This window comes from Scyliorhinus torazame, chromosome 9, assembly GCF_047496885.1.
Source record: "Scyliorhinus torazame isolate Kashiwa2021f chromosome 9, sScyTor2.1, whole genome shotgun sequence".
NCBI lineage: Eukaryota > Metazoa > Chordata > Chondrichthyes > Carcharhiniformes > Scyliorhinidae > Scyliorhinus > Scyliorhinus torazame.
This window is the reverse complement of record NC_092715.1, coordinates 179,139,731-179,157,482: the sequence shown is the minus strand read 5'-3', so window position 1 is coordinate 179,157,482 and position 17,752 is coordinate 179,139,731. Positions and strand designations below refer to the sequence as shown.

The 17,752-nt window shown below is 46.0% G+C and overlaps 1 protein-coding gene across 1 annotated transcript in view; it reads left to right on the top strand.

Moving 5' to 3' along the window:
* The window catches only part of slc27a6 (solute carrier family 27 member 6), a 106,659-nt gene that overhangs the window by 5,470 nt on the left and 83,437 nt on the right, over positions 1-17,752 (top strand). Inside the window, exon 2 of the mRNA XM_072516853.1 lies at positions 16,867-17,076. Coding sequence (XP_072372954.1) covers positions 16,867-17,076 — 210 coding nt within the window. The remainder of the gene's footprint in view (positions 1-16,866; positions 17,077-17,752) is intronic.

Here is a 17,752-nt window from a genome sequence, read left to right as displayed (position 1 = left end):
ACTGGCCCTAGAGTATGTTGCTTTTCAGGGGGCAGAGCATCGCAAAAGAGGCGCCGTCCGCGATTTTGCCGTCATCGGGGATTCTCCGTTCCGTCGCCGAACGCGATTTTGCCGTCGGGGATCGAAAATCCAGCCCATTGTCTGGTAAAGAATGCTGACTTGTTTTTCCAACATGATATGCATGATTATTTTTTACTATATTGTACAAATGTACTGTCTGAAAAATTTAACTGGTGTCAGTTTGCTTTAATGTACTAATATCTTAAAATCATGCACTTAAATTGGCACTAACAATAGCCGTATCAGTGACAAACCTGTGATTATTCAAGCTTCAAATATTAACTCCATTCATAGCTCAAACTGTAATCAAATTGATGGGGGCTTCTTATAGATCAAATCAACATTATGTGAAAGTTTCACATGCTGTCCAGTAATACTTCACTAGCATTAGTGATGTAATTACATTTCAAAAGTGATTTTGATAAATCCATGATAAATTGATATCACTTTTGCAATATTAGTTTTAATCGGCGAAAGTCAAATATAAGCAGCAAAAAGAAAAATTATGAATTGGTTTGTACACTATTTATAGCACAGAGTCATTCAGCCCTACAGGTCAATGCTGGCATTTATAATAATAATAATCTTTATTGTCACAAGTCGGCTTACATTAACACTGCAATATAGTTACTGTGAAAAGCCCTGAGTCGCCACATCTCCCACCCGTCTACATTTAACCCCAATAGCGTAGCCCTCTGTTTCTTTAGTCTTCATGTGGACATCTAGCTTCCCTTTAAATGCATCTATGTTAGTTGGCTCAATTATTCCTTGTGGAACAAAAAATGTTCTCTTCTTCCAGTCCTAAGAATGGGGATTACACAGCAGACAATTCCAATTCACGTGCAAGTCCTGCCAGCAAACCAGAGAGGGTTTGACTAATACTTTCCGTCACCACGATCAAATATCATCACTTCTCCGGAGTTCATGAGCTTTCTAATCCTATCCACATGAGACAGCCGTATGAATCTGCAGCAGTAACTTTTCAGGCCCAGTGTATCAAGTGCATCACTGTCTGTTTTAGTAGAGATACACAAATTAGTAAAAGTAGCTACAGATTATTAAGTCCATAAAACAAAGGGCATGCAGGGGTTCTTTTCTAGAGGGTCAGAACTGTAAAGCAGAAGAGTTTAGTTGAACTTGTATAGAACCTTGATGATACCGTACTTGGAGCCCTGTGAACAAGATTTACTGGACGTATACCAGAACTGAGAGTTAAACCTATCAGGAAAGATTGAACTGATTGAGCTCTTTCCACTAGAAAAAAGATTGAGGGGTGACCTGTTGAGTTTTTTAAGTTTATGAAAGTGCCCTGGGCTCTGCCTCTGGCATCCCTCCAATTGCCGGATCCCTGGGGCATCTCTGCCTCCACCTGCTGTGGATCATCAGCTGTGAGGTTCTCACCATTGAGTGGCCCAGAAAACTGCCTACTACTGAATCCCACCAAGGTGTGAGTATCTGCGCTGGTGGAGGGTGTGGGTGACAGATGTGATGCCTCTTAGAAAGATAGGATTCCTACAGTGCAGGAGGCCATTCGGCCCATCAACCCTGCAGAACCCTCTGAAACAGCATCCCTACCTACTCCCTGCCCTATCCCTGTAACCTCACCTAACCTGCACATCTTTGGACACTAAGGGGCAAATTATCATGGCCAATCCACCTAATCCACACATCTTTGAACTGTCGGATGAAACAGAGCGCCTGGAGGAAACCCACGCAGACACAAGAGGAACATGCAAACTCCACAGTCACCGAAGGCCGGAATTGAACCTGGGTGTCTGGCGATGTGAGACATCAGTGCTAATCACTGTGCCATCATGCCGCCAGTGAATGAAATAACCCTGTGAATATGTTAAGTACTAGAAATTATCTCAAATTTTATCATCTTCACTTCTATAAGATTTCCCACTAGCCTTCGATAGTAATGGTGATGTCCGAGAACTTCCCCTCTGAGCTGCTCGGGTCAGTGGTAGCCAAGGGGTGTGAGGATGGTCCGGCCTGCTCGTCTGATTGCCCTGCAAGGGAACAGAGATAGCATTAGTCCATCACGGGGAATAAATGATGCGAGATGTTTACTCACGTGAAGCTTGAGGAATGACTGTATGTCCTTAGGGTACTCACTTATGTCTTCTGCCACAGCCAGCTCCATTCCCAAATTGTACATGTGCAATTGTAATCATTACTCGTTTATTATAGTAAATGCTGCCTTTCCAAGCATGGAATATTTTTTCTTAAATTTCTTTAATGCTCTTGACAACTTGGTACAAACCGGATAGAATGACAATGTCGCCAGTCATTGGAAGCTTTGCTCAGTTTCAATTCTACTCATTTCAGATTGTAAACTAAAGACAATTCAGTCTTGTTGTGCTTCCAGCGGATTTGTTCTTCGGTTAATGCCGCATGGATATGCTGCCAAATAAAGGACAAAACATTGCCAGAGTAACTAGCAAATATGCTAACAGTCTTTACTGATTTTTATATGACCCCTGTTATACAAAGTGCTGCAGTAATTTTATTTAAAAACCAAAGCAAGGTCTGATGCAGTTCTGTAACATTTTGCACATTCTTACCAACATACAGGCAGCAAGTGATTTCTGCTCCATCAGCTGCTATACAGCGGAAAGCTTTTAAGGGATTGGGTTAATGTGGATTCAAGGCTTTGTTTATTCTTTTGCAAGGTTGGACATGTATTGAGTATAACAATGCCCATGGTTACTGATATAAAATCAGAAAGTGCTGAAAGTCTCAGTAGGTCTGGCAGCACCTGAGGAGAGAGAACTAGAGGGCGCGATCTAACAGAAACGTTTCCAAGTGTGGTAGCGAGCAGAAACTGCTGGGTGTTCCCTGACAGTCGACCCGACGAGGCCGTCACCGGTATCTAACATTAATTAGGACACTTAATGATGCCTCACGGGCTTCATGCTGGAAATGACTGTCCTGCCAGCTGATTCATCTGGACTGCGCTCCGCAACTCCCTGCTAATGAGGGGGAGCAGCTCTTAAACTAATCCTGCAGAGCAAATCCCAGACAGCACGCAGTCATGCCACCGTGTAGACCAGCCCCATGTTTCGGTGATACCACCCTGGCCTGGCTGTTGGATCCAGTGGCTCCAGACAGAATACCCTGTTCCCCCCAGGGGGTTGGAGGGTCAGCCACAGGACAGCCAGTGCCGTCTGGGAGGAGTTGGCTGTTCAGCGAGTGGAATCCTTTCCTGTTAATGAAGAGCACTCCTGGACCATCTGGTGTGCACAAGGTGACATGCATGCCATCCAATACCCCCTGGAGTTGGGGCATCCCGGCAATGGTGGAGAATCCTGCTGCCCGGGCATCTTGATGAGCATGGTCCACATCAAACTATATAGACAGCTGCTCGGCAAACCGGGATCAGTGACTTCACGGATGCACTTGTGGGCTGGTGGTTGGGATATGCTGCACAAGTCTTTCCTCGAATCCTGGAATCAACCCAAGGTGTAAAGGTTCAGGGCTGCAGTGACTGTGATGACCAGTGGGAGCGGGTATCCTCCTCCTCCACGTGGTGCCAGGACTGCAAGGACATGGCACAGGTGCTGCACCGTCCCCTTATTGAGGCAGAACCTCCTGTGGCACAAGATGTCCGACATCTCTTTGACAACCAGCAACACCTGTACACTTTGGGGCGTTGCCGGTTTCCCCCTCTAGGTCTTTCTCTGGCCTGATAGGCGGCCGGGTCCTCAGGATGTGGGGTGGGCCACTGCACATGGGCTGCCACCTTGAGCCTCTGTCAATGCTGCTGCCACCACTTTCTCTGGCATCTGGCTGCCTGGACTGCCACCGCCAGCACGAGGGCAGCTGCTGCAAGTTTCACAATATCACCCATTCTGTGATATCTGTAAGGAATTTGAAAGGGTGTGAGACCGACAGGACTTCCACCCTGGTACCCTCAAGTCCCCAAAGCCTCGCCCATCCTTAGATTCCCTGCCAATGAGCTGATTGTGCTGGAGGAATATCATTGAGGGTTTCTTACTCATAACTATAAAGTGATCCCAATGGAAAAGAGAATTTATGCAGAGGATGGCCAAGTGCAGGATCGAGCTTGGCAGATAAATTATCTGTCAACATCCACATGTGAAGAAGGGTTGCCACTTGGGCAAAATACTATAGTGCAACAGTAGCAGTACCATTAGGAGAGAAGTAAGAGGAGGGACTGGGAAATAAATAGCAAAAACCTGGCTCAAAAAATTATATGGGTTAAAACAAAAATTGCAGCTGCTTTGTATCCAAATTTTATGTATTCAGCAAACATGTATGAACTACTTGGTCTTCACTTGTCGCAGCTTAATATTTCATATTCACCTTTTGTTTTATAATATTAAGAGTTATTACTTGATACATAAATTAAGTTTGTACAAGGAAACGAGCACATATCAGGAAATAATAATTTGTAATCCAACTGGTTTGTTCAGGATTGAAGTAAAACCATAAAATACTTTAAGTAACATGTGGGTATATATCAGCAGTGATAAAAGGAAAAGATGAGTTAATATTTTGAGTGAAATTTTCATTAGTTCTAGTGAAAGCGTAGAAGACTTAGGGGTGATCTTATAGAGGTCTATAAAATAATGAGGTGCACAGATAAGTTAGATAGCCAACATCTTTTCCCAAAGGTAGGGGAATCTAAAACTAGAGGGCATATGTTTAAGGTGAGAGGGGAGAGATACAAAAGGGTCCAGAGGGGCAATTCTTTCACACAGAGGGTGGTGAGTGGCTGGAACAAGCTGCCAGAAGAAGCAGTAGAGGCGGGTACAATTTTGTCTTCTGAAAAGCAGTTAAACAGTTAGACAGTTATATGGGCAAGATGGGTATGGAGGGATATGGGCCAAATGCAGGCAATTGAGACTAGCTTAGTGGTAAAAACTGGGCAGCATGGACAAGTTAGGCCGAAGGACCTGATTCCATGCTGTAAACCTCAATGGCTCTAAAGAGCTGCAATTGGAATATTATTTTTTCCCTTTCTAGAAGCTGATGGACCAGTAATACATTTCCACCACCTTCAAATTTTATTTCGAATTTCCAGCGTCTTTAGATTTTTTTCATTTTGTCTTTGGAATGGTTTCGTGTAAATGCGCAATTTGTTTTAGTTTAAAACTCAGACTATCTCAGAAGAAAGAGAATTACATGTCAAAAACGCAATACCAGCTCAAGGAGCTAAATCCCTGCTCCTATTTCTTATGTTCTTTATACAACAGAGCACCACAGATTGTTCTAAATATTTGGTGTCTGATCTGTGAATAGTGTTTGGTTTCATGTGCTGGTTTCTTTCTTCACTGAACCGTGAGATTTAATTCTGTATTTCCCTCAGCACAATTTGGGATTGAATGAAGCACTGTTTGAAGCAATGAACTTTACCTTTCCCAAAGACATACAGATTTTAAAATTTAATTCATTTGGTGTTCGCAGCAAGAACCACACCTCCATTGAATTACTTTAATACCTGTTTAAGCGTTCTGCCAGTGTGAGCAGTCTCTGATGGCTGGGGGATGGGCCTTACAAAGTTAGAATCAGCCCTAAAGTTAAGCTGCCGGATTCACTAAAGCTGTCTGCTAAAATGATACAGTGTTTTAATTGGATTAGGGAGTGGGGGTGGGGTGGGGGGTGGGGGGGCATGGTTTGGCAGGGGATTTTGTTTAAACCATGATTATGTAAATTTGGTTTTATTGAAGTAGTCAACTAGTCCATTTTATTTCAGGATAGTTTGTGACTGCACAACACCCACATTGGGAGCCACCAGCACAATAATAATAATAATAATAATAGCTTATTGTCATAAGTAGGCTTCAATGAAGTTACTGTGAAAAGCCCCTGTCATGATATTCGGGTAAACATCATAGCACATACATACATACATACATACTGATGGACAGATCAACGGACCAATCAACACACACAACACAACAGCCAATCACAGGCAAGAGCATACACAGTACAAAACAGGGAACACGACACTTCCTAGCAACTCGAGCAGGAGACGGCTCAGGGCACAGAGCTCATTACAAGCCACTCAGACATCCACCATGTGCTGAGTGCCACTACAAGATAGAATTAGGAATAGGTCCACAGAATCAAGGGTCATGATCGAACCTCAGTAAACAGTTTACCAGTGTAAATAGATGTTCGAAATAAAACTGCGTTGTACCATTCGCAACCGTGTTGGTTCGTCTGTGTAGCAGAGTACCCAACACTTCAGCCCCTAGTTGCCACATTGCTTCGTGCACCTTGGCGGACTCAGACCGCAAACCTGGACCATGGAAATAGTGCCCACGATCGGCTGGGCGCCTGACCAAGCCCACCCGCACAATAACAGTCCAGTCCCGAATGAGGCCCCCCCACCCTGTGATCGGCCCGCCCCCGACTGTGGTGGCCGCGGGCTGAGTCCGCAGCCGCCTCGCGAGTATCCCGAATGGTAGGACCATGAGTGGTCCAAGCTGTCGGGAATTCGGCCAGTTGGGGGTGGAGAATAGCGGGGCGGACCTCGGGCAATGGCCTCTGGTGGTGGATAATCGGCGCAGCATACTCCCCAGGTACGCCGCTTTTCGGGGGGCAGAGAATCGCTGAACTGGCGCTGGTCCCGATTTCAAGCGGGAAACTGGATTCTCCGCCAGCCCTTGATCTTTTCACTGCAGGTATTGACTAACTCAAAACTGTTATCGCGCTCTTGGAGTGGACTGGGTGCCATGGGAATTATCATAGATTATCATAGAATTTACAGTGCAGAAGGAGGCCATTTGGCCCATCGAGTCTGCACCAGCTCTTGGAAAGAGCACCCTACCCAAGGTCAACACCTCCACCCTATCCCCATAACCCAGTAACCCCACCCAACACTAAGGGCAATTTTGGACACTAAGGGCAATTTATCATGGCCAATCCACCTAACCTGCACATCTTTGGATTGTGCGAGGAAACCGGAGCACCCGGAGGAAACCCACGCACACACGGGGAGGATGTGCAGACTCCGCACAGACAGTGACCCAAGCCGGAATCGAACCTGGGACCCTGGAGCTATGAAGCAATTGTGCTATCCACAATGCTACCGTGCTGCCCCATTCTTGGCCTCATAATAAAAATTGAATTGTGCCAGTGGGGACAGGTGTTGTGCAATGTGGAAGAATATCTGCAATAAGAAGGGGAGGAGTTAGAACTTAATGTTCTAGCTATAAGGTATTCGGGAAAGATAGCAAAGGGAAAACAAAGTGTGGAAATCAGAAAAACTATTAAAACAGTGGAAAAGGATGATGCAGTTGAGGAGTCAAAAACAGAATCTGTTGATTAGAAATAAAGTACAATAGCGGAATTATCACATGACTGGTATATGCTATGGGACACCAAATAGTGGAAAAGAGATTCAGGAGGAAATTTGTGGGCCAATTAAAGAGAGATGTAAGAACTACATGGTAGCAATTGGGGACATCTACGTATAAGCAAACAAACAGTTAATAATGGAGGAAGGATGTGCTGGCCTTGGAAAGGGTCCAGAGGAGCTTCACAAGAATGATCTCTGGAATGAAGAGCTTGTCATATGAGGAGCAGTTGAGGACTCTGGGTCTGTACTCGTTGGAGTTTGGAATGATGAGGGGGGATATTTTATTCAAACTTGCAGGATACTGAGAGGCCTAGAGTGGACGTGGAGAGAATGTTTCCACTAGTAGAAAAAACTAGAACCCGAGGACACAGCCTCAGACTGAAGGGACGATCCTTTAAAACTGAGATGAGGAGGAATTTCTTCAGCCAGTTTTAATGGATCGTCCCTTCAGTCTGAGGCTGCGTCCTCGGGTTCTAGTTTTTTCTACTAGTGGAAACATTCTCTCCACGTCCACTCTAGGCCTTTCAGTATCCTACAAGTGTCTTTAAGGCAGAGATAGATAGGTTCTTGATTAATAAGGGGATCAGGGGTTATGGGGAGAAGGCAGGAGAATGGAGGTGAGAAATATATCAGCCATAATTGAATGGTGGAGCAGATTTGATGGACCGAATGGCCTAATTCTGCTTATGTCATTTAGGAGAGTTAACTTTCTAGGCATTTGTGCCCAAATCTCTGAAGGTGACATGGCAGGGTAACAGTAAAGCAGTCACCATATTTCCGGATGACCATAGTCTGCTCTCCCTTTTCTGGGGGAGAGCTGACTGGTGGTGATTTAACCTGAGGATCACCACACCTCAGGTGAGGGGCAAGGTTGAGAAGGCGGGACTTTCATGAGCAATCTCAGCCGGTACAGGAATTGAACCCGCTCTGTTGCCCTTGCTCTGCATCACAAACCAGCTGTCCCGCCAATTGAGCTAACCCGGCCCCAACAGGTTAACAAAGCAGTTAATAAAGTATAAAGCACCCTGGGTTTAATAAGTCAACCTGAAGGTTACAAAAACCAGAAGGCTTATGCCAAATCTTGAAAGCCATAGGAGTGAAAATGGCCTTTTGGTAGTACAGAGCTTGAGTATTGCTGAAAGAAACAGACATTTTTGTTGAAGCTTTTCAATCTGCACTGATCAGGACATTCGCAGGAATACAATGCAAGGGAAATCAACACATGTATCATGTATGGGAAGAGAGTGCTGATTAGTTTGCAAGTGAACTCTGATTGTTGGAGGCATTGTAATGGAGAATGCACCATTTGATGGTGGCTGACAGTTAATCGCCAAGCATTATTTGAAACCAGGCAACTTGACTGATGGGTCAAGGTATTGCCCTGAGGAATGGATCAGTGATTGGCTGTCACTTTGATTAGCTGAAACAGGCACAATGTGTGTTCATGTAATTTCTGTCTGCAAAGAACATTACATGCAAATGCCCCACTGTGAACTTGACTGACAATCTGTATTGGTTGTCAGCATAATTCTTCGTGCTATGGCATGGCAGATGGTAAGTGCCCAGCTGCCCAAATTCCAAAGGGAAACTTTAAACAAGCTGCCATAATGGTTTGCAATTTGTACATTATGAGGAAGAATCTGAAGCCAAGATAAGTAACCCTGAGAAAATTTATGATTATTTTAAATATAAAATTTTAACATTTATCAAAATAAAGAAAAAGAAAATGATGGTTAAAGACACATGGGGAGCGATCCAACAGCCACACCGCACCAGAAAAGCATCTCACCGTGGCGCAATGTGGCCAAAACCCCGCTCCCAGGATCTGCCCGGCTCAACATGCCTCATTCAACGTGATCTCGTGAGACGTTATGATGTGAATCCCGCCCACAACGGGCAGGATCACCTTTTAGCAAATCTGCATATTAGAGCTAGGGAGTAAGTCTCACTCTAATGTGCAGATTCCCGATATACATGAGGCTTTGGGATTCAGCCCCTTCACCTCAGAGACCTCAGGCGAGCGCCGGACAGCACTGGTCCGCACAAACGGGGACCAAATGGAACAGCACTCATGGGGGTCTCCCAGGAGATTGGATGCCCCAGCTGCATGCCCTTTGGGCAGGGTAGTGCCTTGGCACTGTTGGTGCCACCTGGGCATCTTGACACCCAGGCAACACTGCCAAGGTGCCTGGCTGGTACTGTCTGGGTGCCAGCCTGGAATTGCCAAAGTGCCCAGATGGCACTGCCAGCTGGCATGGGCACTGCCAGGGTGCCACGTTGGCACTGCCAATGTGTCAAACTGGCATTTTCTGCACACGTGTGATCAAGCCAGGTGTGCCTTGCGTGGGTGTTAGGGGGTGTGGGGCCGGGGATCCTCCCATAGTGCGTTCCGGCTGGGGGGAGGTCGGGGATCGTTTCGGGGGCCTCATTTTGGGCATCCCGATCTCTCACTATACTGTAGCTATACTACACTGGATAAAACGGGACGATGTGCGACCTTGGCCACGCATTTCCCTTTCCGGCCCCTTATTCAACTGCAAGCACTGGGAAACACATGGCTAAACGCGCTTGCTAGGGGACTTTGTTTCCTTTTGGGAGAATCGCACCCATGGTCTTTGCATGGTTAACAGTTCCTCAACCGACATTTCTGATAAGACATTGGCCTAAATAAACTCAGAACTAAAACCTTGTTTTTAAGGCAATAGTCTTTATAGTTTTATTAATCTATTAAACTTCCAGGACATTACCACACCAAGCCCTGCTGCTCTAGGGGAAATCTCACACAGCCTCTCCTCTCTGATGGTGATGGCAAACCTTCTGCTATCTACAGTGGGCAATGTACAGATATTACCCAACCAGCCGTGCTTGCAAAACCCAAAACACAGTTCGCAACATTGGATGTGATTCCATGATTGGACAACATTTGCTAAATAATCCTCCGTGTGCTAAGAATTACGCTGACAACCAATTTCAGATTGTCAGCCAAGTTCGCAGTGTGGCGCATTTGCATGTACTGGAAGCTACATATATTAACACATAAGGCCATGTTCTTTGCAGACAGAAAGAACATGTACACACATTGAGCCTGTTTTAGCTAAACAAAATAAGTTACAGCCATTCGCTGGTTAAGGGCGGCAGGTTGCGCAGTGGTTAGCATTGTTGCCTCACTGCATCAGGGAGTCGGATTCGATTCTGGCCTCGGGTGGGTGACTTTCTGTGTGGAGTTTGCATGAGTTTGCACATTCTCCCTGTGTCTGCGTGGGTTTTCTCCGGTGCCCCGGGTTCCTCCCACAATCCAAAGACGTACAGGTTAGGAGGCTTGGCCATGATCAATGTGTGGGGTCACAGGGATAGGACGGTGGAGCGAGCCTAGGTAGGGTGCTCTTTCAGAGGTTTGGTGCAGACTCAATGGGACGAATGGCCTCTTTCTGCACTCTAGGGCCCCAGAGTAATCCTCTGACCAATTAAGAGTCAAGCTGCCTGGTTTAAATTTCAAACCATGTTTTGAAATTGACTGTCAGGTAACATCAACTAGTGTATTCTCCATAACAGTGCCCCATACCACTTACAGTCCACTTGCCAACCAATCAGCACTCCCTTCTCATAGTTTATAAATTTGTTGAATGCCCTTCTATGATATTCTTGTGAATGTCTTGATGAGCGGAAGATGAAAAGCTTGCACATAAGTGTCTCTTTTTTCAGCAATACTGTATTGTGTTTAATTCTGGGCACCACTCTTCAGGAAGGATGTGAAGGCTTTGTAGGAGGTACAAAACAGAGTTAGTGGATTGATTCCAGGGATTATAACCATGTGAATGGATTGAAGAAGCTTGGGTTGTTGGATCTTGAAGCAGAGGAGACCAAGAGGAAATTTGATAGAGGTATTAAAGGTGATGTAGGGTTTAGATACGGCAACTGCTTGCAAGAACTGAAGAGTTGAAAACAAGAGGGCATGGATTTAGGTTGTTTATCAATAGTAGTTCTGGCCTCACTGAAGTATCAAACTGCTACGGATAACGCAAATAAAAATAATAAAATCAAGTGGAACACTTGGCATTGACCTAGGTGCTAGAAACAAGAAAGATGCACCCTGCACTATGCTATGTCCCCTTCACTAGCATCTGGGGACTTGTGGTAACATTAGGAGAGCTGTCCTACAAGGCAGTCGAACAACAGCCTGATACAGTCATGCTCACCAAATCATATATTACAGCCAACTAGGATGGCACGCTGGTTAGCACTGCTGCCTCACAGCACCAGTGACCCAGGGCCAATTCTGGCCTTGGGTGACTGTGCGAAGTTTGCATTTTCTCTTCATGTGTGCGTGGTTTTACTCCGGGTTTTCTCCCACAGTCCAAAGATGCGCAGGTTACATGGATTGGCCATGGTAAATTCCCCTTTGGGGTAACACGGACTGCAACACGATGCAGATAAACGATAAAGCATACACCAAACGTAGGTGTTGGTTCAATAAGATTTATTGAACTTCAGTAACGAAGCACACAGCTGCCTGTGGGTTTACTCTCTACTACTCTTAGTAAACTAACATTAACTATCTAGACCAGGTTAGCTCTGATCCATGTGTAGAAGGTGTTGAATGATTTGTACACCCTGACTGTAACTACAGTTGTCACCAGTGGAAAGAGGCGGAGTGCTGATGCCTCGTGTGTTTTATAGTTGGAAGCCCCCCTCTGGTGTTCTGTCTGGTGATTGGTTGTGTCCTTTCCTGTATGTTGATTGGCTCACCTGGGTGTCTGTCACTGCCTGCTTTTACCTCATGATGTGCATATTATGACATCCCCCATTAAAAAAAAAATTGTCAGCTGCTTAGAGCATATATGACATATTTACAAAAGTAACTATGTACAGCAATTGGTGAGTGAATGGATATGTACATGTAAGGTGTCTAGCATACAGAAACATAACAGTGTATATACAAAAGAACTATTTATAAGTCCAGTCGTTGGGGCTGTCGTCGGATTCTTGTGGACCGCCTGAGAGGTGGAGGCGGGGATGATGGTATCTTGACAGGTTGGCATGCAGCCAGATTGGTGGCCTCGTGGAGCGAGGTGTCCGGATAAGGCAGAACGACATCTGGGAACGCGAGATCCGGTGGTGGGCAGGCAAGTTTGCATAGTGCCCTTCTGTTGCGCCGGACAATAGATCCATCAGCCATGCGAACCACAAACGACCTGGGAGCAGCCTTTCGAACAACAACAGCTGGAGCTGACCAGCTTCCACCAGGCAATTTGACGCGAACAGCGTCCTTCGGAGAGGGCACGGGCAGATCAGCAGCGTGAGCATCATATGTCAACTTTTGCCGGGTTCTGAACTGCTGCATCTTTTGCAGCACTGGAAGGTGATCCAGGTCAGGTACATGAATGGCCGGAACAGTCGTTCTCTGGAGCTGTGACGGGATCAGGTTGCAAATCCAGCAGCCCTTGCTGCACACTTCGAACGTGTCTGCGTTGGAACTGGGATTGCTGGCCCCCTATCGGAGGTGCAGACCTGCACAAAGCCGCATAATAGTCAAGCTTCTTGCAGTTGAGACATCGCCTGCCTCTTACAGGGCATTGCCGCTTTAAATGGGCGGTGCCACAGTTGGGGCACGTCATCACATCGACGTTGTGACGCTCGGTGCGTCGTCGCACATGTGCAGTGCGGTCAGCCGCCGCTCGCACCTGCGCAGTGTAGTTTTCAGCCTCTATGTTCTCCCGACCATGGTGCGCATGCATGGGACCCCTGGAAAAGTGTGCAAAATGGCCACCTTCATCGATGCTCAGGCGCCACATTCGGGCGATGGCCTGCACACTCTCAGCCTCATGGGAGGCAAGTTGGCCCTGCTCTGCCGACTTAAGGCGGAACAGCGACTTTTCGCCTGTTCGTGGACTTTGCACGTCTTGATGGCCACTGGCAGGGTCATATTTTTTATTTTTAGGAGCTGCTCCCGCAGGGCGTCGGAATGGATGCCAAACGCGATCTGATCCCTGATGAGGGAGTCAGCGGTGTCACCGTAATTGCAGGATTGCGCTAGAATGCGAAGATGAGTGAGAAAAGAGTGGAAATGCTCATCCTTACCCTGAAGGCGCTGCTGGAAGACAAAACACTCAACGCTTTCGTTCGTCTCGACCTCACAGTGACTGTCGAATTTGGCTTAGATGGCCTGGAACTTGGTCTTGTCCTCACCGTCGGCAAAAATTAGTGAATTGAAGATTTTGATGGCCTGGTCCCCCGTGCTTTTTCGGCATTGGACGCACTTTCGAGGCCCGAGGCCTCAAGGTATAGACTGAATTTCTGCTTGAAGACCCGCCAGTTGGCGCCAAGGTTCCCGGAGATCCGGAGCTGTGGAGGTGCCTGGATCTTTTCCATGCCGCTGGAAGGCAGTTGCTGGCCGTCAGTGAATTTTCAAAGGTAAATTACTTAGAAGCAGTAGCCACTCCTGGTATCATGTCATGTTATGAAGTTAAACGTGGAAAAGGAAGCCTCCTGCTGATTCTCATCTACTGCCCTCCCTCAGTTGAAAAATCAGTACTCCTCCATTTTGAACACCGCATTGAAGAAGTGATAAGGGCAGCACGGGCATAGAATGACTTGGTAGCGCCACCACTGAATTGGCTGACTAAGCCTTGAATGGTCATTGCTGCCAGAGTGAACCTGCACAGGAGTAAGAGAACCAACAAGAGAGAACTAAGTACGTGATCTTGTTTTCATTAATCTACCTGTCACGGATGCACGTGTCCATGACGGTATAGGAAGGAAGGTCCACCTCACAATCCTTATGGAGACAAAGTTAAGCCTTCACATTGAATTCAGCCTCCATCGTTTTGTGTAGCGCTACCACAGTGTGCTAAATGGCATCGACTGAGAAAAGATCAAAATGAAGCTCTGTGGGCCATCAGCGGAAGCAGAATTGTATTCAACCACAATGTGTAATCTCATGGCCCAACATATCTTCCACATTCTTATCATTACCATCAAACCAGGGGATTACCTTGGTTCAAGGAAGAGTGCAGGAGGGTATGCCAGGAGCAGCACCAGCCATATCTGAAAATATGAGATGTCAACTTGGTGAAGCTACAACACAGGACTACATGCATGTAGAAACAGCGGAAACAGTATGCTATAGATAAAATGAAGCAATCACACAATGAGTGGATCATATCAAGGTTCTTGCCACATCCAGTCATGAATGGTGGTCGACAGTTAAATAACTAACTGGAGGAAGCGACTCCAAAAAGCATCCCTACCTTCAATGATGGGTAAGTCCAGCATTCAGTGCAAAGGACAAGGGTGAAACACTGACAAACATCTTCAGGCAAAAGTGTTCAGTCCTGAGGTCCCCACCATCATGGATACCAGTCTTCAACCAATTCAGTTCACTCTGCATGATATCATGAAACAGTTGAAGGCACTGGATACAGCAAAGGCAGTGGTCCTGACAATATCCTGGCTATAACTTTGAACACTTGTGCTCCAAAACTAGCCACACCTTTAGCTAAGCTGCTCCATCATTTTTTTTAAAATATTTTTTATTCTCCTTTTTCACATTTTCTCCCAAATTTACACCCAACAATAAACAATAATCAGTAACGAATGTAATGTTAATCCCCATATCAATAACAACGATCCCATCCTCCCACCAAACCCCAAACATTGGCCCGCATGTTAACATAAACAAATGACAAAAAGGAATCAGGAATCACACATAATCACCATTAACACACACAGTCCCCCTCCCCCAACCCTCGCAGCCCCCAACCCCCCTAATGTTCGATGTGATCCAATTCTCAAAAGTGGATAATGAATAACGCCCATGAATTGTAGAACCCCTCCATCCTTCCCCTCAGTACAAATTTGAACCTTTCCAAGCGTTAAGAATTCCAGCAGGTCCCCCCGCCACACCAGGACACAGGGAGGAGAGGTTGATCTCCACCCTAACAGGATCTGCCTTTGGGCGATCAACAAGGCGAAGGCTACAACATCTGCCTCCGTGCCCGTTTCCAACCCCAGCTGGTCCGACACCCCGAATATGGCCTCCCGAGGGCCCGGGTCCAGTTTCATGTGCACCACTTTAGAGATTACCCTAAACACCTCCGTCCAGTAATCCTCCAGCTTTGGACAGGAGCAAAACATATGAACGTGGTTTGCGGGCCCCCACCCGCAATGTTCACACATATCTTCTACCCCTTCAAAGAGCTGGCTCATCCTCGCCCTTGTAAGGTGTGCTCTATACACCACCTTCAGCTGTATCAGCCCCAACCTCGCACACGAGGTGGAGGCGTTCACGCTGCGGAGCACCTCACACCAGAACCTCTCCTCCATATCCTCTCCCAACTCTTCTTCCCATTTTGCCTTGATCATTTCGAGCGGCGCCTTCTCCTCCTCCAAAATAGCCCCGTAAACCACCGATACTACCCCCTTCTCCAGTCCCCCTGTCGCCAGCACCTCCTCCAGCAGTGTGGAAGCCGGCTCTACTGGGAAGCTCTGTATCGCCTTTCTGGCAAAGTCTCGAACCTGCATGTATCTAAATATTTTCCCCTGCTCCAGCCCATACTTCGCTCCCAGCTCCTTCAATCCCGAGCTGCTCCATCATTGCAACAATACTAGTGTCTTCCCGAAAAATTGGAAAATTGCCCAGCAAAAAGCAGGACAAATTCAGTCTGGTCAATTAGTGCCCCATTAGTCTCCTCCCAATCATCTGCAAAGTGATGGAAGATGTCATCGACAGTGCTATCAAAGAGCATGTACTCAGCAACAATCTGCTCATCCATGCTCAATTTGGGTTCTGTCAGGGCTACTCATTCTAGAACTCATTACAGCCGTGGTCCAATTCTGGAAAAATATAACTGAATTTTAGAGGTTGAAATTAGAGTGACTTCCTTGACATCAAGGCTGAATTTGATCGAATATGGCATCAAATAACCCGAGCCCAAAATTAGAGTCAGTGCGAATCAGGAATTGGGTTGGGGGAAGCTTTAAACTAGTTGGGCCTTACGAGCAAGAAGGATGATAGTTTTGGTTGTTGGAGACCATGTGGCTCATTCCAAGGGTAGTTAGTGTCTTTGGTTCAAACATTTTTAGTACTCCAACATAAGGTTAGAAGTGGTCTGCATCGATTTCAGAAGGCAATTCACCACCACCTTCTTAAGGGCAATTGCAGATGGGTAATAAATGCTGGTCTTGCCCATGGCACCCATAGTCCAAGAACAAATTAGAAAAAGCTTTGAAAAGTTGAAACCGAAATATTGCAGCGATATAAGGAACGATTTGGGAAGGGGGACTAGTTCCAATGTTCTATTAAAGAGCTGGCACAGACATGATGGGCAAAACAGCTTCTTTCCCAGCTCTCCTATTCCATGATTCTAAATTTACTGCCTATGCTCATTTATTATTTTGTAAGTAAATAATATTCTTTAGAGCTTGTGATGTTTGATTTTCAACTTAATAAAATTGTGTTTTTTTATTACTTGCAGATCTAGTTGATGTTGTGGAGGACATTCTTGCCAATATCCATGAGAATAATATCTCTGTTTGGGTTATGGGGAAAGGTTGTACTCTCCACGGGGTGAATACCCTAGCAGATAAAGTAGAAGAAGCACCAGACAGTCCTGTGCCAGCATCGTGGAAATCTACAATCTACTTAAAGTCCACCTTCCTCTATATATTCACTTCAGGCACAACAGGTATTTAGGGTTCTGTTTTTGTTTTCTTCCTTGGCCTAATTGTGCTCCTGTCTTATGGTATATGGTCTTAATTGGTTCTTCAGAGACAACTATATTTGAAGAATGCAAAAATGATGTATCCTCTTTCCACATTACAGTACTATAACTTGAATCTGTTTTGCACCTTCGACTTAAACAAAATGCCCCAAGGTATTTATTTCCAAGAAAAGAGAAAGATCAATGGACATGGTTCAAGGATTAGACACTAAACCATGATCAAGAAATTTGTACGGGTAACAAATTGTTTGGTCAAAAAGAAAAGCTACTCAATTCTGGGTAAGGAGAAGTGGAGAGGAGTAGGGAGGGAATTCCAGGGAACGTTAAAGTGGTTGAAGGTTTTGCTACTCTAGATGTGGTGAAGGTTAGCACTGTTGCTTCACAGCGCCAGGGTCCCAGGTTCGATTCCCGCTTGGCTCACTGCCTGTGCGGAGTCTGCACGTTCTCCCCGTGTCTGCGTGGGTTTCCTCCGGGTGTTCCAATTTCCTACAACAGTCCAAAAGATGTGCAGGATAGGTGGATTTCCCCTTAGTGTCCAAAAAAGGTTGGGTGGGGTAGTTGGGTTATGGGGATGGGGTGGAGGCATGGGCTTAGGTGGGGTGCTCTTTCCAAGGGCCAGAGCAGACTCGATGGGCTGAAT